At 43.2% G+C, this 23305-nt stretch overlaps 1 protein-coding gene, 1 long non-coding RNA gene and 1 pseudogene across 2 annotated transcripts; all 3 read left to right on the top strand.

Annotated features, from left to right (window-relative positions):
• Nucleotides 1-9548, top strand: part of LOC124864556 — a 30085-nt pseudogene extending 20537 nt beyond the window's left edge.
• On the top strand, nt 243-2725 carry LOC124864557. Its single transcript, XR_007037319.1, has 5 exons — nt 243-299; nt 381-445; nt 537-599; nt 747-828; nt 2234-2725. It is a non-coding gene; the product is annotated as an uncharacterized LOC124864557 (long non-coding RNA).
• A 1049-nt stretch (nt 9549-10597) lies between the features above and the next one.
• On the top strand, nt 10598-22511 carry LOC124864546 (splicing factor, arginine/serine-rich 19-like). The gene is made up of 6 exons (XM_047359365.1): nt 10598-10759; nt 14350-17817; nt 19079-19161; nt 19305-19610; nt 21541-21669; nt 21770-22511. The coding sequence occupies exons 2-6, from the start codon at nt 14409-14411 to the stop codon at nt 21926-21928; spliced, it is 4086 nt and encodes a 1361-aa protein (XP_047215321.1). The 5' UTR covers nt 10598-10759; nt 14350-14408; the 3' UTR covers nt 21929-22511.
• The last annotated feature ends 794 nt before the right edge of the window (nt 22512-23305 follow it).

Below are 23305 nucleotides of genomic sequence, written 5' to 3'. Positions count from 1 at the left end.
GGATTGTATGTAACAAACCTACACAACTAGTGCATAATTATGACATGGATGAAGAACCATAATTGGTTATTTTTTACCAACCAGTTTCTCAGTGTGGATGCTTTTTATATTCAGCTATGTTTATTGTAAGACAATAAAACAAGAAGATATATGTTGCACTGTATGATGTACTGTGTCAGTATACAGCATATAGGCTCTACTGTCATAACAAATGTTCTTAATTTGTTGGGTTTTTGCTTTACAGAGGCGGGAGAAGATCGAAAGACGGCAGACGGTGTTGGAGACAGAACTGAAGCTTTGTAAGTTTTTTAACAATAAAAAAACTTGTTTATTTTATTGGTTTGGACTAATGAAGCTTCTCTCAAATTGTCTGACCACAGGGGACCCTCATAATGACCCAAATGCACAAGGAGATGCTTTCAAGACCTTGTTTGTTGCGCGAATTGTTAGTATGATGGGATCACATTTTATTTTAGACGTCCTTGCATTACTTTGCATAAACCGGTTTTGATTAAAATAACTGTCTTTTCTTGCAGAACTATGATACTACAGAGTCCAAGCTTCGACGTGAGTTTGAGGTCTACGGCCCTATTAAACGGGTAGGTTAGCCTGCTGCTTGTTTGACTGTGTATCAGCTACAGTTTACATCTTCTTATTGTTTGACACAAGTTTGTGTATAGAGCCGTTAGTCAGCCGAAGTTCAATCAGTTTTCAGTCGATACATTTCCAGATGTTTCTCGTTTCAGATCTATATTGTCTACAACAAGAGGACAGGAAAGCCTCGTGGTTATGCTTTTATCGAGTACGAGCATGAACGAGACATGCACTGTAAGTACCAGACTCTTTCTTTCTATGGTCACCCAGTCAAAAATGCTATTCATTGATATACAGGGGGGTGTTTACTTAAATAGTGTGTTGGGTTTTTTATTTTTTTTAAACTACCCTTTCACTTGAGCAAATTGGTCAGTGATGGCCATGCCGTCAGAGCTCCCTAAAGCCCTGCATACAGATGTAGAGCTTGCATGAGATCCCAGTCTGGTGCTTGTTTGGTTTGTGTGTGTGCGCCTGTTTGATGCTTGTCACCTGTTGACTTGTAGATAGCTGGATTTACACAAGAAGCAGATTAATTCAGATGAGAAATCAGGGGGAAAACACAGGATAACACATGTGCTTTATCTGTGAACCTGAACATGTTTGCTTGTCAAAGGGCACATTGTCTTTTAACTGTGAGGCGTTGTAGTTCTGTGGAAGAGCTGCTCTCCTGGTTGGACGGGAATGGTAAGCACAAGGTCAAACTGGACACCAAACATTGACGGAAACATTAATTGAAACCCATCTTTGTATTGCGACGCTGACAGTTTTTATCTTTAACTCTGGTCATGGTGAGCTTCATTTTTTTAAAGTTTATCACAGTAGTAAGTTATACCGACCAAGTATTTGAATACATTTTTCTACAAGATATGAATACGATCTCTTCAGACAAATGCTGTCATCCAAAGGTTAATCTGTGCTTCCTCACTAGATCAATGCAAAGTCTACAGTGTAGCATGTTAGAGATAGATTAGTTCCTAGCTGGGAGTAGGGCTGTGTACATTTGTATTTCAACCGTGGCTCCAAATAGTCACAAAAACAACATAATCATCAAAAACAATTTTAAAATTATTTAGCTTCATTCTACTTACTTGGTTGAAGAGCCATATAGTCATGGTATTTCCAGATGATTTCATCATTGAGGCCACCCCTATGGTGGATCTGCTCTAGTTTGCAGTGAGACCAAAGGTTTCATTTCTCTGTTTCCATGTCAAGCAATAGAAGCTATAAACCAAATTTAATGCTTGTAACTGTTTTTCTTCCACGTGTGCTGAAATTAACTCTGAACTCTCATTTGACATCATGATTGTGGATCTATCATTGATCGGCAGAGCCTTGAAAATGGCACTCACGCAGTGTTTGAGGGTCATGATATCTTTGAGCTGAGGTTTCAGTGAAGCTACATTTCTGTTAGGTGTCTATGTAAGCTACACGGCTACCATGAAGCCTCTGCAGGGATCTGATGAGGCAGCATACATTTATCTTTACAAATTTTCCACCATTCTTTAGCATCGGTATAATCTGCTCTCCTAGACCAGAGTTGCTGAACCACAGTTCTGTAGTGATAGTTGGAAGGGAACTAAGGGGGGGATGTGGAGCTCAACAGTATATTAACTGTGTGTTGTTCTCATTGCCACTGCAGCCGCCAATCTGTGATGGCTATTGGCCAGAGCTGGCTGGCAGATGATGATGGTTATGATACATCTACACCCTACTACCACAGCTCAGTATATGGTTGGTATAATGGGTTTGTATGATGGGTAAGATTTCTTTCCACCCTCCATCTCCTACATAGGGAAGTGGAGCGAAGTTCAATGGGTAAAGCGTCTTCTTGTTGGCCCTAAAGAGTTTTCCTTTAATGTAATCTGGATTTTAGGCTTTGGCCATTGAACGCTCGCCTGTTTACTAGTCTGCTAAACAGTTTCCCAATGATTTTGCCCTTTGTGTTAAAGCCACTTCAGGTGTTCGAGAGCTTGTGGTTTTCAGAAAAGAAGGCTGCGTGATGATGGGGAAACAGAAATTGTTTTATAAAACTGTCTGATCTAGCTGCTGGAATGTTAAGATATACTATTTCTGTGACAGGATGCAGCTTTTGGCGTGTAGCATTAAATTTCAGGAAGTATGTTAAAAGTCAGAAGCTCCAGACTTTGACTAGGCCATTCTGATACATGAATCTGCTTTTATCTAAACCATCCCATTGTAGCTCTGGCTGTATGTTTAGGGTGGTTGTCCTGCTGGAAGATGAATCTCCACCATGATGCTGCCACCATCATGTTACACCATGATAATGGTGTGTTCAGGGTGATATGCAGGGTTAGGTTTCCTCCACACAGTGTTTTGCATGTTAGCCAAAAGGTTAATTTTTGGCCCCATGTGAGTAGAGGACCTTTTCCACATGTTGGCTGTATCTCTTTTGTGGCTCATAAAAGAAATCCAAACAGAACATCTTATAGTTTTCTTTTCAACAAAGGCTTAAATCTTTCCAGCCTTCTAGTAAGGCAAGATTTGTGAAATGCACACTAGTAACTGTCCTATCAGTTGATTCTCCCACCCAAGCTGTGGATCTCTGCAGCTCCTCAAGAGTTACTTTGGCCCTCTTGGCTGCTTCTCTGATCATTGCTGTCTGAAGACTTCTGAAAGCAGCTGGTTGCACTGGATTTTATATAGGGGTTTCAGTGTAAAGGGGGTGAATACAAATGCACACTACTTATTTACAGATTTTTATTAGTCAAAATGTTTCAACTTCACAGTAATGTTCTTTGTTGTGTTAATTTGTTACAAAAAATCATTAAAATACATTAAAGTCTGTGGTTTTAATGTGAAAACAGTCAATGTGGTGTGGATCTGTCTACATGGCACCGTGGGTGGCAGCCCGTTCTAAGTGAGCTCATCCATCTGAGTTTTGTGCTTGTTTAAGAAAGTGTGTTTTCCTTCAGCGTGGGGCAGAGGCAGCTGCTGTGCCTGGCCAGAGCTCTACTGAGGAAGACCAAAGTCCTGGTGTTGGATGAAGCCACTGCTGCTGTAGACATGGAGACCGACAACTTGATCCAGTCCACCATCCGTTCACAGTTTGATGACTGCACAGTTCTGACGATAGCCCATCGCCTCAACACCATCATGGACTATACAAGGTTTGGTGTACAACACATACACTGGCACTGTTTTAAAAGGCTTCGGTTTGATGTGTGTGTTCCAACTTAGACAATATAAATAACTGTAGATCATACTAATACCATCACTGAAGAGAAATATGGTGGATTGTTTTCTGTTCGCTGACTTGACAGAGTTGGGACAGGATGAAAAAGGACATATCAGTTCAGTTCCACATTCTATGAACCACTGGTATTTTATGGTTTTACTCATCAGGTTTGTTTAAGTTTTTTTTACGAAGATGTTAAATTATTATTTGTTCTTGAATTTATCATCTTCAACATGTATAAAATGTCGGAACAGGGGCCATTCAGGCTTAGCAGGATGGTAAAGAATTGATGGGATTTTGAACAGAGGTCGTCAGCCAGTGGTTTGGTTCAGCAACATTCCTGAAAGGCAGAGTATTAAAGAAGGAACGATAAGAGCATAGAGAGATCAGCCGGGAACTGGAAATGACAAATTTTCAATCAAATCTGGCCTGACTGATGACTAGCTGGTGTCAAACTCAGAAACCCAATTATTTTCTGATCAGGGAATGCACCACACATAAGGCTGATGTAAAAACGACACTTTTTGTTGTTAACACCTTTAAAAGAGATGTCAGGGGCCTTTTCCACCAAACCCGTTCCAGTGCTTCTTTGTGTTTCCAATGAAAGAAACTCAGATTCTGGCAGCAAAAGACAGCGCCAACCCCGTCCCAGTTTGCAGCTGGGCCAGAGGAAAGAACCACTTCCATCAGCATCTATAGGCAGGCTGATGGGGAACAGCAGCCAATCAAGAGCCTTGCTTTTCATCAGTCAAATTTCAAACATAAAAACTCTTTGCTTCAACGAATATAAATGAAAAAACTCTATCATCTCAGCTTAAAGCTGAGATGATAGAGTAGAATGGTGGGAAAACTTCTGATCCTGCTGATGCAGGGTTGTGACTACCTGGTTTGGTGAGCCAGGAGGCCTTCTACCCCCTTACCGCATCGATCCTTTCACAGAACACGTGGGGACGACTAAAAGAAATGGAGAAAACATGAAACAGGGGAGAACCTTCCAAGGAGTGGCCATCCTACCAAAATTACATCAAGAACACATCAACCGGTCCTCCAGGAGGTCACAGAAGAACCCAGAACAGCATCTAGAGCTCTCCAGGCCTCGCCGCCTCAGTTAAGGTCAGATGTCATGATTCAACAAAAGAAAAGAGAGACTGGCCAGAAAAGGCTCCATGGAAGAGTTTCATGGCCAGAACCACTGCTGACCCAAATAAACACAAAGGGCATCTCTGAATGGCTTAAAAAAAAAAAGAAGAGGTTTTTTTAAGTTGTGTAGTCAAAGTCTGATTTTGTCGTGTTATAAATAAATATCTAGAAGATGAATGGATCACCTCATCAGTCATTATTTGGCCCTGAAGTTCCCTTTGAATAAACCATAGAAACGTGTAAACAAATATCTAAGAAGGTTGAAGCCACAAAACACAAACTTTATTGCCATTGCCCAAGCTTCTGTGTCTGTAGTTCTGGTTTAAAACTGTAAAATGTTTGAACCCTCGCTGTTTTGTGTCGTTTAGGGTTTTGGTGTTGGATAAAGGAGAGATAGCGGAGTTCGATTCTCCCTCCAGTCTCATCGCTAACAAGTGAGCATTCTACCAGATGGCCAAAGATGCTGGACTGGTCTGAAGAAGGAAGTCTTTTCACCTTGTGCAGCAGCGTCGCAGAGCCTCCCAGCTCCCCACGGCTCTGACTGGTGGGTTTTTTTCTTTCAGAGCAGCAGGCAGATGAAGTAGAGTTTATTGGCAGTAAAGGATTAACATGCTCCACCTTCAGGGTTTGTGCCTGCCTGCCTGTCCTAAGCATGGTTGTTTCTTCCTGTCAGTGTTAATCTTGTTGGTTTCTGGCCAGTCTGATTTCGTTCTGTCATTTGTTACATGGAGGAGAAATTTTACCAACAGATCTGTCGCATTGAGGGTAGCACAGCTGAGGTGAGGATACTGAGACCACACGTGCCAAATGCTGCCTTTATATCATTTAAATTCTGCTTTTTTAAGAAAGCTTCAGCTGTTATTTAAGGAGAATACATGGACCTCTGTTTTCTGTTTACACATCCCCCTTAAACACCGTCAATCATTCACGTTTTCTGCCATGTAGCTGCAGCTCTCACTGGGCCCCATAAGGTCATCAATCATTCTGGGTATTCTGAAAGCCACAGACTGCGGCTCTGACAGGCTGGACATAGTCTGTGGAAATGTGCGTTTGTTTTATGAGCCAGGGATGTTCAGGGAACATGAGCTTTAAATGTTTCATAACAATCTATTCATATTAGCTGTAGTTTTATAATAATGACCAAACATATAAACTGTGTTAAATTATCTTGGCTGTTAACAGCTGTCAACTCATTTCTGCTCTTTTTTGGATATTTGTATTTCTAATGAGGTAAATAACCCCAGCTTATCATTTTTCAAATTAACTGACAACAGTTCAAACAGCTTTATGCATGCTTGATGCAGTGTTCTTTTAAAAGATAATTTGTAGATATATGTGTGTTAAATTTATTAGGTCTCAGACAAAGCAGCACATGATTGGGACTGATAGCCTACAGTCAGACTAGATGGCAGACAGTTGAGAGGATTGCCCTGTCATCAGAGAGCTTAGCTTGGACATCTAAAAAATATTTTTGGACATCTGTGGTTCAGACTTGGTAAGAGAAGAACTCTGTTCTGCCATTAAACTACTTGGTCATTATCACTGAGTCCGAACATAATTGACGGTCTCTAGTCAGATAGAATGGAACATCAGATACATTTGTGTTTTACTTTAAGAGTTAAGGCATCAGATTTGTCTGAGAGCCAGAAGAGGGGAGCTCTGTTAGCAGCTGTTTTACTCCCAAACAGGAAAACACTTGAACAGCTTGAATGTAAAGAAACAGAAGGTACATCTAGGCTGGTGTAGGTTCTCAGTCATCCTGGACATGACAATCCTAAGTGCTCAAGCAGAACACTACTGGACTTCTTTTGTTTCTTTTGTTTCTTTTGTTTCACCCCTTATTCAAAAGGCTTCTTCAGTTCACTGAGTGCTCAAATCTACCTAAGCACTTAGGCTGAGATGCATCTCTGAACAGCTCAGGAATGAGAATCACAAGGTAATTCAGGCTTATATCAGAATTCAGCAAAATAGCCATAACTAAACTCCACAAATCATCCCTTATATAGTAGTTACAGTACTGATGACACCCCTTAATTCATACCCCTTTAACATTTTTATGTTACAGCCACAAGCTTCAGTGTATTTGATTTATGTTTTATGTGATTGACCAACACAAAGTCATGCATAAACCGAAGTAGAAGGACAGTTATTTGGGCCCGATTTACTGACAGAGGGGTGTCTCAGAGTGATGTTCACCTAGAAGGAGGAGGACTGGGAGCAGCTGAGACATGTGTTGCTCTGATTGTGCCAAGTACTACCAAACATACTTCTGTGTTGTAGCAAAACTAGAAACACACAAGTTCTGGTGGAATCTGTTTTACCTGAGCAGGACTGCTTATTTATTGTTTCTCTCCTTTCTGCACATATGATGTGTTCTGTAAGGTTCTGATTGTGTTAGAGGCTTTACCTGCAAGATATATGATAGAAAACCACAGTTTTGTTCAAAGCAGTTTGCTTTTTCAAGTTACTGATTATGGAATTTGAGAGACCTAATTTGTTTTTTTTAAGTGACGTTGGTTGGAGGCTCTTACATTGTTTTCCACAGCTTTTCAGGGGACATATGAAGATTTTAGGTCAAGGTTATGTTTCTAACTGCACCTCCTTGACAGAAAACCCAGTTCCATCTGAGGTATAGTAATCCCACAGCATCATGCTCCCAACACCGTGTTTTACTGTGGGAATGGTGTTCTTTTGGTGATTTCCATCAGACCATAGTAGATTCTCCCACAAGGCTTTAGGAGAGCTAAGCCAAGCCTGGAGGTTGCCTTTGGAAGAAAAGGATTCGGACGTCTTCAGTGTTGCTTTCAGATTCTTAGCAGCCTCTCTGTCCAGTTTCTGTTTTCACTTTTCATCCATTTGGAGAAACATCTAGTTTTTGTCACTGTTGTCCCATTATTTGTCAAAACGTTTGAGAACTGTATTTACTGGGCCACAACACTGTGGGTTGTTTACAGCCTTCTTCTGACTGATACCTTTTGCATCACATGGGTAAAGTGAACCATCCCTTGGCATAGCTCTCCATTTCGCATCCAAAGTAGTCGGCTTCAAAATGATCAAACTTTTACAAAACCTGTTTAACTGCATAAAATAATATTGATTGAATTTAATCTAAATCTATTAAATATAGACTAAACATTTTTAGTGTAAGAATAAGCAGAAGTCTACAAATCAGATTCTCTGTATTCTCGTCACACTATTATTACTAAATGTGCTCCCATCATTCTTTATTCTGATCTAAGATGACATCTTCGAGTTGATTGTCATCCAAGAATATCACTGACTGACGCTTTAATTGAAATAAGCAGTGTGGGTTTCTCCATTAGCTCTTGTGTCCAAGCAAAGCAGGAAGACATTGCCGTCTCACAGAGTCTTAGTCAAACTAAAAGGCAACAGCTGCAGCAGCTGTACAGTCCACCTAACATTCTCTAAACAGTTTGTGCTCCATGGGAAAGTCTTTTCAACCGATAAATGCTGCCTTTCCTTTGAGCACAGAGGTAGCATTTTGTTTGTTAGCAGGTGTAAAAACTAGGAATTCTTTAAAGGAACTAGTATGGTTCTAGAAAGTCAATTACAGTACCCTGCAGAGGTATTCATACCAATTTGTACTACAAACCATGTGTTTTCTAGTGGTTTTTATAGATTAAAAAAAGCATTTTCGATGTATAAATTTTATTGAAATGGCCATATTACGGCCTACACAATCATAGGGAAGAGACTGGGTTTTCTGAAGTCCATACCCATCAACCAAAACATTTTAGAGCACTTCATGCTTCTTTTAGCTAACAAGCTACATGGAGATACTGATTTCCTTTTCCAACAAGACTTTGTACCAACCCACACTTCCAAAGTCACCAAAAGCTGGTTCAGTGACCATGGTCTTACTGTGCTTGATTGGTCAGCAAACTGGGCTGACCTAAACCTCATAGAGAATCTATGAGGTTTTTTCAAGAGGAAGATGACCTCAAGACCAATATCAAAGCAACCTGGGCTTCCTGGAGGAAGACCTCCAGGAACAACTCAGTAGGCTGATCTCCTCCATTCCATGCTGCATTGATACAGTAATGGATGGAAAGGGACCCCCAACCAAGTACTGAGTGCTTAGAGAAAACATTCTTTCCAGAGGCCTGGCATTTCTGGTTAAAATATTTTTTTTGATTGATTTTTTATTGATATTAAAGACACTGAATTTAGGATTTTCATTTTCTGTAATAAAGGCTTGACAGATGTCTCTCTTTCTGGTGTATCTATATGATTTGAGTTTCCCTTTCTGAAATGAAGAACAAAAAATATACTTTTCACGACATTCACATTTTTAGACGTACCTGTACTCTGTAGAGTTGCCTTTAGGGTACGTCTCCACCAGCTTTTCACATTTGGAGACTGACAATGTTTGCCATTCTTTTATGATAAACACCTTAGGAAAAATATCGTGCTGGAAGGTGACCCTCCACCCCAATCTCCCCAGATGAAGTGTGCAGTTTATGCTCCCTGATAGAGAGAATTTGTTCTTCAGACAGATCGATTTAGAAAGGCTTCTGATTTTATTTAATGAGACTGCAATGATTTTTGTTTTGCCAGATATTTTTTCGCGGCATTAGTGGCTTCTTTTTCAGTGTATTTTTTTTCTGAAAGTCAGCAGACAGTAAATGGAGGTGGAGAGAGGGGAATAAGACGTGGGGCAACTGTCGGCGGGGCCGGGACTCGAACCCGCGACGGCTGCGTTGATGACGACGGTCTCAATACGTGGGTCGTGCGCTTAACACCACTAGCACCGCACCGAGGAGGTAATACATACTGCTGCTACCCATGCTTTGAGTGTAAGCTTCGGTGGAATTATTGTACTTATCCATGTATTCTATGCAGCAGTTTTCCCAACTCCTCTGTTCTCAAACGTCTTAGACTGTGTTCACTATATAGAAGCAATAAAGTGGGAACCTAAGAAAATAAGCTGCTCCATCAGCCTTTACTAATAAAAATGGAAATGAAACAATATGTTTGATGGAAGAGTTGATTAGTTGAATGTGTCACACAGAAAGAAGTTTGGGTCATAACACTGTAAGACTATCGATCAGATCCACCTGCAAAAACAATCAAAATATATCTACAAAATAAATATCAGGAGGGTTCCCAATCCCCGGAGTCATGACACCACGTGCCCTCTAGAGGGCACACCCCACACCTCTGTGGTACCAGAACCTGTGTGGTACAAGACCACACATCTAAAGGACCTCAGCAGCACTATCTCACTATACGTACGGCTTTTATTTTCTTAGTTTTTATTAAAACTGATATCTTTATGTACATCTGTGTGCTTCTGTTTGTCTTTCACTTTGCTGATGACGCACCTGAATTCCCCCACTGAGGGACAATAAAGTTATTTCTATTCAATACCATTTCCATACATGTTCAGTGTGAGAGATTGCTGCAAAACTAAAGACTCAATGCAATCTGCTAGCATTTCCTTTATAGAAAAGTTTTTAACAATTTGAATAAAAAATCAAGAATCAATTTGGACTGTATGCAATTGACCTAAAATCTGTCTGTAGGATCGGATCGGATTGAAATGACTTTACATTCCTGTAACTGGATCTGACATTTTGTGTAGATCATAAATAAATAATAAAACAAAAACTCAGTCTCCCATGATTCTTTTTCGTCCGGCTTCAGGGGAGGGAAGATGGCGGCGATTAATGAAACAGAGCTCCTTTGCTTTTGAAACGATATTAACAGCTAAAGCTGTGATTGTAGGATTTGTTTAATGTCCTAAAATAGTTCAGGTGGATGAACGACGGAAGATTCGCCGTCAGACTGAAGACTGTTCGAGTCAAGGTAGCATATTAGCACACAGCCCTTCTCACTACATGGGTTTGTCAAGGTAAAGCGGCTACCCTGCTAGCCGAATGTTTACCTGCTGTGAATGGTTTTGTTGGAACTAATCAGTTAGACACGAAATAGATTTTTTTTTTCAGTAGGGACAAAGTTGTTTTTTTTTTCTTATAGATTAATACGGTATTTATCTATAAAAATGATTAGGCCGGCCAGCAGCCAGCCAGCGGCGTCAGCAGTAATGCTAACAGCAGTGTCTGTACAGCTACATGCTAGAGATCCTTTAGGTCCGAATATAAAAGTAATAATTTAGCTACGGAGGCTGACAAGCAGTGTAAAGCATGCGAAGTAGAAGGAAAATGATACACGATTCTAAAATGCTTCACAAAGAAAACATCTGACAGCATTTGCATGCCCCCCTACTACCCCCCTCGACAATACTTTGAAGAACCACCTTTTAACTGATATTCCAGCTGCAGATATTTATGTCTCGAGCAGCTTTGAACTTCAACAGACTGAAATATTTTCCATTCTTTCTAAAACAGCTCGAGTACAGTTTGCTAAGAGAACCACTGTAAACATCAGCTTAAGTCCTGCCTCGGATTCTCCAATTTGATTTAAGTCTGGACTTTGCCTGGGCCATTCTAACACATGAATATGCTTTGGTCCAAACCATTCCATTGTGGTTCTGGTAGTATATTTAGACGCATCCGGGTGGAAGGTTAACCTGGATTGTCCAGCTCTATCAGTCTTCCCATCAACTGTGACCATCTTCCCTGTTCCCAATAAAGAAAAGCACCCCCACAGGAAGATGCTGCCACCACTATGTTTTACAGTGGGGTGTTGTTTTTAGGGTGATATGCATTGAGTTTTCTGCCACACATACAGTTAGCCCCAACATTATTCATAACCCTGTTAGATTTAGATTTCTGATTATTTTCTTTCATCCAAGAAGTTTGTTTCTGAGAATAAACAAGACAGGCATAACTCAAAAGATAATAAAGTAATGGAATATTTCAGTTAAAAAATCTGTTTTTTGTACTCGTACTCGTGGTCTTCCGCTTATCCGGGACCGGGTTGTGGGGGCAGCAGACTCAGCAGAGACACCCTGACGTCCCTCTCTCCAGACACCTCCTCCAGTTCCTCCAGGGAGAGCCCAAGGCATTCCCAGGCCAGCCGAGAGACAGAGTCCCTCCAGCGTGTCTTGGGCCGTCCCGTGGGCTTCCTCCCGGTGGGACGTGCCTGGAACACCTCCCGAGGAAGGCGTCCAGGAGGCATCCGGTATAGATGCCCGAGCCACCCCAACTGGCTCCTCTCGATGTGGAGGAGCAGTGGCTTTGCTCCGAGCCCCTCCCAGATGGCCGAGCTCCTCACCCTATCTCCAAGGGAGTGCCCGGCCAAAGGGCAGCCCTGCCGGAGTCCAACATGCACCGGGAACAAGTCCGACTTAGTGCCGACATTGTGGACCAAACTCCTGCTCAGCTCGTACAGAGACCGGATGGCCCTGCCACCACAAAGCTTATAAACCACCTCGGTGACTTCAGCCTGGGTGATGAAAGAGTCCAACCCCGAGTCCTCAGCCTCTGTTTCCACCAGGGAATGCGTGATGGCAGGATTGAGGAGATCCTCGAAGTACTCCTTCCACCGCCCGATAATGTCCTCAGTCGAGGTCAGCAGCCTCCCACCCCCACTATAAACAGTGTTGGCGAAGCACTGCTTCCCCCTCCTGAGGCGCCGGATGGTTTGCCAGAATCGCTTCAAGGCCAACCGGTAGTCCTTCTCCATGGCCTCACTGAAATCCTCCCAGGCCCGACTTTTTGCCTCTGCCACAGCCCGGGCCGCGGCACGCTTGGCCTCACGGTACCCGTCAGCTGCCTCATGTTTTTCTTTACATGTTATTCAAGAAATACTAATCTTCTCAATTACGGTGGTGCAGTTGGTAGCACTGTTGCCTTGCAGCAAGAAGGTCCTGGGTTCAATTCCCGACCAGGGGTCTTTCTGCTTGGAATTTGCATGTTCTCCTTGTGCATGCGTGGGTTCTCACCAGGTACTCCGGCTTCCTCTCACAGTCCAAAGACATGCCTGTTAGGTTAATTGGTCTCTCTAAATTGCCCCTAGGTGTATGAATAAGTGTGTGTGTGGTTGTTTGTGTGTTGCCCTGTGATGGACTGGCGACCTGTCCAGGGTGTACCCCGCCTCTCGCCCATAGACTGCTGGAGATAGGCACCAGCTCCCCTGCGACCCACTATGGAATAAGTGGTAGAAAATGACTGACTGACTAATCTTCTCAATTATCAATTGAAAATGTTTATTTGAATCACAGTAATCAAACCCTCTGAGCAGCTTTTTGCACGTTTCCCTTTTTTAGTTTTTTATATTTTGTTTGTCTTTGATGATGAGCTACTGGGCTTTGAAGTTAGAATGCCTCCTTGCCATCACCCTAATCTTTAGCTCAGATTGCCGGGCCTCCGGCTGGGGCGCTCCTAAACATTATTATTACTTCCAGTCAAAAGAAACAAGTTGGTCCAATTACAAGATTACTTTAAACCTAAATCTGTCAGAGGTATGAATCATTTTGGGCTTAATTTCAGATGTGTGTCAAACTATGATACTGCAGTTAGGGATGCAACATTGCACTTTCTTTAAAACTGAAGACAAGTACCACATTTACATGTAAGTACTTACCGACACCGAGTACCGATCTGAGTACGGATTCTAAACCACAATCCTAAAGACCATTCTGAAGAGTGTCGGCCTTGTCAGTGAAAACATCTTCCGACAGACACTGCACACTGCTGTACTCCATAGAGGCAGATCAAGGAGGAACCAACATCTGAAGCAGGGAGACTAAAGCCCACTTGGGCCTATGCAAAATCTCATCTGGGCAATGTGAGGTAAAGAAGGAGACCTGTTTTGCCCGAAGGACACCACCCCTGTGGTTAAGCATGGTGGTGTCAACATAATGCTCCGGGGGTCTTTTTGAGCCAACAGGATACGCTGTCTAGTCAAAGTAAATGGCATCATGAAGAAGGATTACATCAAGATTCCCTGCAGCAATATCAAACAGTCTGCAGAGAAAGTTGGTCTTGAGCAACATTTAAATTTTTCAGCATGACTGAGACTTAAAACACAGCGAAAGTAGTAAAGAAATTGTGCGCCAATAAATGTAAAATAACTTTTTGTCACGGCCCAGACAGAGTCCTTGCTTAAATGTGATGGACGATCTGTGCAGGGAGCAAAGGATTAGGGGAATGTCAAGGAGCCCTTCCTGCAAAAGTTTCTCAACAGTTATGCAGAGATGAAATTACACAACGGTGGACTGTTTAATAATTAGATAACCTCTGAAGACAGCTAGTTGCATTGGATTTATGGGTATCAGTGGAGGGGGCAGAATACAATTACACATCACTATTTAAAGATTTTTAAGACTACTTTTTTGTTCTACTTCACAATGATGTGCTACTTTTTGTTGATCAATCACACCAATTTCCCCAAAAAATGCAAATTCAAGTTTTGGTTGTGATGTTACAAAATATGAAAAGTTCCAGCTGTGCATTTTTTATTATTTAGGTTTTGTGTTTCCTCTCTGCCAGGTTTGTGCCTGGACCTTATGTGACCTTGGCTGACCGTTATACACCGGTTTTCCTGACCCATGGACTCGATTTCAGCACCAGGCTTCAAAAGGAGGTCTTCACCCTCCTCTTCCCCAGCTGAGGTTGGAGAGACCGCCAGGAGCCCTCCTCCCTGCTCACCCTCCTCGTCTCCGTCACCGCCTTCGTCTGAGCCATCTTCACCATTGTCTTCATCCTCCTCTCTTTGTGCCAATACCTCAGTGTATAAAAACAATGTAAAAGGTTTCAGTGAGGTGGCCAGGGTTTCTTCTACTTCCACACTGCCTCCTGCCACATTTACATTTAATAACACTTCAGTGGAGCAATTCTCTCACACGGCAATGCAGGCGAGTGTTAGTTTCGAAGATGATGATGGGAAAGGGGGGATGTACGATCCTTACAGCCCAACTGATGGAGAGAAGGAGGGAAAGCCGGCAGGGGAGGAAGGGGATGGGGAGAAATATGACCCTTTTGATCCCACTGGCTCTCCACAATCAGATGTGGACATTAGGCTCGACAGAGAGGAGATCCTGGAGAAACATGTTGAAATAAATGATGATGAGAAAGATGAAGAGCCTCCAGATTCCACAGAGATTTTGACCGATCCACTGAGCCTCAGTCTGACCAGCAAGCTGCCTCTGCGGAGGAGGGTGGAAAGCCGCAGCTCCAAAGCCCGGGGGCAAAGGGAAGGTGTTGACTCTGATCATTCTGAGATAGAGGAGGGGGAGATAGTTGGAGCTGCTGACAGAGATGGAGCTAAAAATAAACTTTCAGAGGAACCCCTTACTCTGAATTCCGCCAAAATGTCATTCTTTGGTTCCAAACCAGAGCGCATTCTCCGGGTGCTGGATGGAGATGGGTTTGTGTCTGTGTGTGCAGAGGGAAACTGGGAAGATGACAGGGAGCTTGAGGATGAGCCTGCTGTTGGAGTGGGGGATTTGAGAAGGAAGTTGGTCAGCAGGAGGAAGGAAAGATATCTGTCCTTTCCTGCCTCTTCCCCTCTTTCTTCTCAGCCATCACTGCCGCCTTCCCTTCCTCAAGCTTCCACATCCACCTCCCCTGTCACTCCCCCTGTAGAGCACACAAGCAAGAATCACAAAACCTCCAAAAGTTCTAAAGACCACGACAGACAGAAAAGCAAGGAAAGAAAGCCAGGAGAAAAGGTGGTCAGAAAGAAAAAGAGGAGGAAGGGCAAAGAGGAGGATCGGGAGAGGAGCAACGAGAAAGAGCGAGGACATAAGGATGGGAAGGAGGTTAAAACAAGGGTGAACAGTTGGAGCAGTAGTCGGAAAGGAAAGAAAAGACGACACAGCAGCCCAGAAGCTTCCCATCACTCTTCAAAAAAAGAAGTACTCTCTAGACACTCCTTTTCTAGTCTGTCCGAAGAAAGACACAGGGAACGGGAAAGAGATAAAGACAGGGACAGAAAAAGTCACAGAGACAGAGAAAGGGATAGAGGCAGAGACAGAGATAAAGGTAGAGACAGACATCATAATCGCAGCAGCAGTCGCAGTAAAGATGAGAGAGTGCGAGATTCCAGTTCTAGAAGGAGGGAGAGGGAAAGGAAGGGAAAACAGCACTCAAGCAGCAGAGAGCGGGGCCTTCCAAAGAGGTCCAAAAGCAGTAGGGAAGAGAGGGAAAGTGGTAGAGAGAGGCAGCAGGAAAGGGAGCGTCGAAGGGATGGTCGCCCTGTTGTCCCACCGTCTATTCAAGACCTCAACGGGTCTGACCTCTTTGCTATTAAGCGAACCATTACAGTGACAACCACCACTACCACCACCACAGTCCCCGGCTCCCCAAGACTGGCAACGTCTCCTGGCCGTCCCATGGAGGACAGGAAGAGGAGAAAATGGCAATCGACTGGAGACACGGAGGACCGGGAAGGTGTTTGCAGCCCATCACGGTCGCTCTCCCCACCCGGGTATCATGGCTATGAGTCAGACCGCTACTCGGACAAATTAGAGATTGACATGTTGTCTTTGGACGGAGAAGCTTTGGACTCAGATTACCCATCTTTGGAGGATACACCTCCTGCTGCTCTGCCTTTAGAACTACCTGTCCCAACCCCTAAAGCCAAACCTTCCCCTATAGCCAGACAAAGTCACCCAAAAAAGAAGTCTCACACAATAAAGAAATCAGATTCATCTTCTTCTTCTAATAGAACAACAGGCAAAGGCCCTTCCTCACTAACGGTCACTTCGGGTCCTGCCTCCATCGCTCCCGACCTCTCATCAGCAAAGAGAGTCAGAAAAGTAGGAAAGGACAAAGTCCGGGATAAAAGCAGCAGAAAGGATTTAATTAGTTCTGGCAAATCCAAGAAAGAAAGTGGCGGCCATCGAAAAGGAAAACTTCAGTCCAAAGTGTCTGTGCTGGTGCGAGAGGGAGTGAGCAGTACCACAGGGGCTTCAGTGGGTTCTGGAAAACTAAGTATGGACCTTTTAGGACCAGGGGGTTCCGGAGGGGGAGCCGGGGGCTCAGTGGTGGGTGGCTCAATTGCCGTAGTGTTCTGTAGAGACAATGAAAGCAGGTCACCATTCCTGAAGCCTTGCTCAGAGCCACTGTCCTTAGGTGGCCGGGCTAAAGATCTGGCCGGTATGGGAAAACGAAGCAGCCTGGCTGCGCCGCCATCATCCTTAACCAGCCCTGCTGGACTGAAGTCCAAGAAGACAAAACCAAGCTCCATCACATCCACTTCTTCCTCGGCATCCTCCCCCTCATCATCTCTGGCAACCAAACGCCGCCGCCGCTTAGCCAAGAAAAACAGTAAGAAAGGTGGAACAGTTGGCTTGGTTGTTGCTGATGGCAGCCAAACAAAATCGACATCAGAAGGCTGGGGCGGAGCCTCTTTTGATGCTCCATCAGCCATTGGAGACGGGAGCAAATCAGTTAGTCCACATACAGCTCAAGGTGGCCCTCCACCTTGTTCCTCATCCTCGTCATCTTCTACATCCTCCTCCACCAGTGTTCTCCCGCCCTCCTTCTCTCCGCCACACACGCCTCCTCCATCTAATGCACCCTTGCGGGGCACCAGGGAGTCTTCACCTGACTCTCAGACTGTGGACAGCAGTTGTAAGACCCCCGAGCCGACTTTTCTAGCTGAAGACTGCCCAAATCAAAACACCCCTTCTCCATCAGCGTCTAGTCCATCGAGTCTGTCCACTCCCCAGGGAGCTGGCCTCGGAAGCACCCTGTCTACACAGACTGTAAAGCCCGCACCTCCAGATGAGATGCCAAAATCTTTGGCCTCACCTCCTTGCTCATCTTCATCAGCAGGTCTTGCCTCCCTTTCACTGTCTCTCTCTTCAGCTGACCCCTCCTCCTCTTCCTCTGTATCCTCCTCTTCTGCCAGCAAGCTGCCGCCACCTCCTCCTCCGCCTCCACCAGCAGCACCTACTCTGCCCTGGAGTCTTCAGACCGGAGTGGACTGTACAACTGGAGGTGTCTTGGCTTGTAAGTTCCTACTCATAGCCATGCTCTTCTGAATTATTCAGAAACACAAATCTTGAAAAAATTTGTATAACTCCTTAGAATGCCATAATAAGAAGTTGGAAATGCTGCTTTAAAGTGTTCAGTATTATGAGCTGTATTTGTAAAACACTATTTTAAATCGGGCTAATCTAATTGTGTACAGATTATAATTAATTCTAATTTCTCTTAACGATCTACTAGAGCAGCACTTAAAATATTTTATTACGTTCAACCATGAACAATCATTTTAATTTAATTTAGATTAACTGAAATTGTGAATAGGAGATCTGTTGCGCCAACTGGCAACAGATTTACAGGGACTCTAATTTGATCCTAGTTATAATGCAGTCAGATTAAATACCATACCTGGTAAAAGGTTTCCATCCTAGGAGGCCCAGCTGATTACATTGAATCATTGACCATGCAGCAATCCCTCCTCCTGAGCGAGCATGTGGAGTGTTGCTTGCATAGAGTTGTAAACTGTGTAGCTATCCTTCATACTGAAACAGTATTTCACCACAGTGGAAAGTAAAACTACCTTTTAGAGAAGGAAACTTCCAGCAGAATCTGGCTCAGTGTGAGCGGGAATCTGCAGCAACCAGTTCAAACAAACCCTAAATGATCTGGCATTTTAAACTTCCTTTAGTATGATAATATAACATGCTAAAGACATGTGTTTAACTTAAAGAGTGGAAAATCTTATCTAAACAAAAGGCTGCCAGCATTTCCCAATTCCAGAATGTCCATAGGGTAATATCTCTAAAAAGGATAAAACGTTGCTTGAAAGGTTCAGCCTTCCTGTTATTTGGTGAAAATTAGGCTCCCCGTCCTGCAGCTTGAACTGCAGTCGTGCCTTAACATAACGTAGAAATTACCATTTCCTTTGAAACTTTTCCAGTTAGTAACAACATCCACACTGAAGAGTGTTGGTGTCACCCCCAACCCTGTTAAGTTTGCAGACGGATTAAAGATTGGATTTTAGAGTTTCATACTGTCTGGTCACCAGTAAGGGCTTAGCTAGCTGAAAATCCGCCACTAATGGTCAGTAGTCAGTTTCTTGGAGGATCTCTAATGTTTACATGTAGGACAAAAGTAGTTGCATGAATTCAGTTTTGCCCTTTACTTTAATTCTTAACAGGCACCTGCCATGTGCTACATCACATTGATATTAATGTACGGTTTGTATGAGGATGTATAGGAATGCTTTGTTTACCTGAAGCTGTGTAACTCATTATTCTGTCAGTGACTGCTCTGCTCTTCAAAATGGAGGAGGCCAATATTGCCAGCAGGGCAAAAGCACAGGAGTTCATTCAAGCAACCAGTCAGGTGAGTGACACCAAGAAACACGCAAAACAAAATCCCGAAAGTTAAAAAAGGGATCCCCCTATATTTACTCCTAACAAAATATATATATATATTTCTTTTTACTGAACCTCTAATTGTTCATTGGTTTGATTTCTCACATGTAGATCCTGTCCCAAGCCAACCAGAACCAATCCCAGCATCATGTTCCTCCCTCCTCGATGTCTTCCTCCGCCCAGATCCCTCCACCTCCGACTGTGGCTCCACCTCCTGGTCTGAGCCCAGCCCAGTTCATCCTCCACAGCTCTCTCCCACTGGTGGGATGCACCAAAACTCCCCCTTCTCACCTGCACTCGTCCCTAGGAGGTGGATGTGCACAGACCCCACCGCCTATGCTGCCTGTGGGGCTGTCAGGAATGACAGGAAGCTCTGGCGAAGCTGGATGGGAAAATGAGAACAAAGATTCAGATAAGGTATGGCTAAATGGTGTCATGTTAGTCCTGTCATGGTCATCTGTGCTTTTACAAGTTAGCTTAACTTAACAACGCAATGTTAACAACAGCTTTGCAGACAAAGGTGTGTGTTGTCTCCGAGAGGTGTGTTCTCGCAGACAACACATGATCATAAACAAACCTGGGTTCAGATGTAAGAAAACCTCAACATGATGAGCTGTAATGTTGCGCTCCACAGAAGGAACAGTTTGGCTCTCAGTGTCTTTATGCACAGATTTTCAACCAACTTGGAGAGGGAAATAAATTAGAACCATGAGCTGGTAGACTTCTATTATTTATTTATACCGCTTATTCCATAGTGGGTCACGGGGGAGCTGGTGCATATCTCCAGCAGTCTACGGGCGAGAGGCAGTGAACACCCAATCCATCGCAGGGTAACGTAGTAATAGTTGGTACTCTAAAATAGTTTATAAAAAACAAAGATAAAAAGTTTGGGATTATTATCCAGCACATTGTTGCAGAGACATGACATGTTGAGCTTTAGATGATTCTTTTCATTATATAATATATAAACATTACATTTTATTACTTTATTTCTGTCTTTTATTTACATGAGGCCACAAACTCTCAATTTCAAGGGTGAGCTGTTTAACCCATCGTACAATAAAAAGCACAATTTGTTGCAAACTAATATTATCCCACACTCCACCTAGCTGGAGCAAGGCTTGGGGTGGCATGGCCTTCTTTTTATTCCTGCCTTTGCACCCAGACTGGCTCAGGGGGGACGGTTGGGCTGGGGACAACTTTGGGGGATCTTGAAGTGCCCTGCTGGTGTGGTGATGTTTGTGTGGGGGCTTGGGCTATGACGTCTTGTGGTTCTGTGCCTCCTCCTTTTTGCTGGGTGGTTCTGCTCCTGGGGAACAAGGGGTGACGGGTTGGCAGGCTTGACAGTTGGGCCAGGACTTTGCTGGTGGTTTGATGAAGTAATTATAATAAAATATTGGTGGGGTGTATTTATTTATCTGAGCCTGTGTAAATATTTTGTTGATCCGAAAATCCTCAATAAATTCAAACTCCTAACAACAAATTGAGTTTTTAAAATATTTGGTTGTATAATCATACCACCCTAAAAAATAAAGAACAGTTTAAACGAATAATTTCAACTATTCTGCAATGAACATCCTACACATCAGCAGGAGCACACTCTCAACTTAGTTTTACCATGTAGTTTATCTGTTTTTAATAGTTGAGAATGCTGTGGCCTATCTTTTAACAAGTCCACACAGATATGAGCACATCTTACCTACCTTCCTCCATTCATTGGCTCCCTGTGCATTACAGAATTCATTTTATCATCCTAATGGTCTAAACCAGCCTTATCTTCCTTTGTGGGCCTTTAGATCTGTCGACTAGCTGCTTTTAGTGTGTCCCAAAAATTAGGCGGAAACTTAGAGGAGATCGAGCTTCTTCTATTGTGGCTTCCAAACTTATACCTTGCCTTTATATATTAGACAGGCATCGTCTCTTCCTCCTCTTTTTTTCTATAGCGTTTGGCCCGCCGTGAGTTGACATGCTGTTTTTAATGACTCTGTTCTATTTTTGAGTGTTTGACATTTCTGTTTTATATGTTTTATTGACTTATTATTGTACACTTTGGGCAAACGTGCTGTCTATAAATGTGATTTGTAAATTAATTAGATTTGGATTGAAAGGGGGAAAGGAATAAGATTAATTCTAATGATGAGGGAATGTAACCTTCTGGCCAGCACTGTAACTAAAGGAGGAGCTCTGCTTAAGTGTGCCAGTCCTGAATATTAATGTGGAACCAATATTACACAGAAATCCTTGTTTACAAATTTTTTAAGTATTTCATATTTATCATATGTGTAGTATTGATTGTAGTTGTAATATTGATTGTTATTCTAACATGACTGCTACTTGGTTCTGTCAGTATCTGAAGAAGTTGCACACCCAGGAGCGGGCAGTGGAGGAGGTGAAGCTAGCTATCAAACCTTACTACCAGTGCAAAGACATCAATAAGGAAGAGTATAAAGATATCCTCAGGAAAGCTGTGCATAAGGTCAGTCTCAGCAGGAAAAACTGAAATCTCTTCGATCTTTGCATAAGCAATGTGGTATTAATTTAGTGAAACCAGGGTTAACGCTCTGTCTTTGTCTCAGATCTGCCACAGCCGTACTGGAGAAATCAACCCAGTCAAAGTCAGCAACCTCATAAAACTGTATGTTCAACGCTACAAATATTTCCGGAAACATGGACGCAAAATGGATGAAGAAGAACGGGAAGACCGGGAGCAGGGAACACTGCATTCCTCTGCCTGAGAGAAGGCTGTTTCTTTCAGCCATCCAGCTCAGCGTCTGAGCACTCCACTGACTGGTTCAATTTGTTTTGATTGTTTTTCAGAACTTACTTTGTGTACACATTCATGCCACCTGTTTCTTTCTCTCTGTAAATATATATTTCATCGATCATGAATGCGGTGTTCAGGAAGCAGATGCTGCTAGCTGAATAACTGCAGTCCAGCAACTTTGTGAAAAGTTGCTGGACTGCACCATCTTTGTGTCTATTGGAGGTTTTACTAAGGAGTTGCCAGTCACAGTGCTAACATTTCAAGAACATTGAATTATTTGTTCTGGCTTGTCAGTAGGGAAAGGGAGATGTTCCACACACCAATAATCTGTTAGAAAATGCTGAAGGACCCTCCACTCACAGAACGTACCAAATCTCCCATCCATGTGTCTGCATCTCTGTGACCTGAACACTTGTCTGATGCTTCAGATCCATTTTACTGTCTGACCTCTTTTATTCTGTGTATTGTGTGCATGTGGTATAGAAGTTGGAGAAAGTTACTAAATGTCTTTATAAAATAATTTGATCCCCAGATATAAACATTGCTTGAGAATTGCTGTGCAGCACAGTTCGTTTTTTCTCCATTAGCACCACACACATCAGTCTGAGGCCCATGCTGGCTTTGTAAAGCATTCATTGTAAATGATAATGTTTACAGTGCCTTGCGAAAGTATTTATACCCCCTGATTAACTCTGCTGCAGGGGAGACAGCAAACATAAGAAGGTGGTGTGCTAATTCAATTCACTTTATATTACACCAGTTTAAAACACGTTGTCTCAAGACACTTTACAAAGTCAGTTCAGTCGAATCATACAGATTCCAAGTCAAGTACATCCATTCCTATTAGATCCTAGTTATCAAACTGCAGTCAAGTTCATTTTGTTATTCAAATTAAGACGTTTTCTATCTAAGGAAATCCAGCAGATTGCATCGAGCCAGTGATTTGCAGCATTCACTCCTGGATGAGCATGCAGAGACCGTGGACAGTCGCAATGTGCCATAGAGTTTGCAGCAGTCCTGCATACGTAGCATGCAAATAGCTGACAGGTACCATGCGGCCTGGGCTGTGGCAGAGGCAAAAACTCAGGCCTGGGAGTTCATAGAAGGACTACCCGTCGGCCTCAAAGCAATTCTGGCAGCTTAGAGGAGAGAAGCAGTGCTTCACCAAAATGTTTACAGTGGAGGTGGAGATAGCTGCTGACCTCGATGGGGAACATTATCAGGCGGTGGATGGAGTAGTTTGTGGATCTCCTCAATTCTGCCATTACGCCTTCCCTGAGTATGCTGAGTTGTGAGTGTGAGTGCGAGTTTGTAGCCTGAAGGTATACACTTCTAAGTGTGGCAAGAA

The sequence above is a fragment of the Girardinichthys multiradiatus genome, chromosome Y, assembly GCF_021462225.1.
Source record: "Girardinichthys multiradiatus isolate DD_20200921_A chromosome Y, DD_fGirMul_XY1, whole genome shotgun sequence".
Lineage (NCBI taxonomy): Eukaryota > Metazoa > Chordata > Actinopteri > Cyprinodontiformes > Goodeidae > Girardinichthys > Girardinichthys multiradiatus.
The sequence above is the reverse complement of the archived record's forward strand: the minus strand, read 5'-3'. Positions and strand labels throughout refer to the sequence as shown.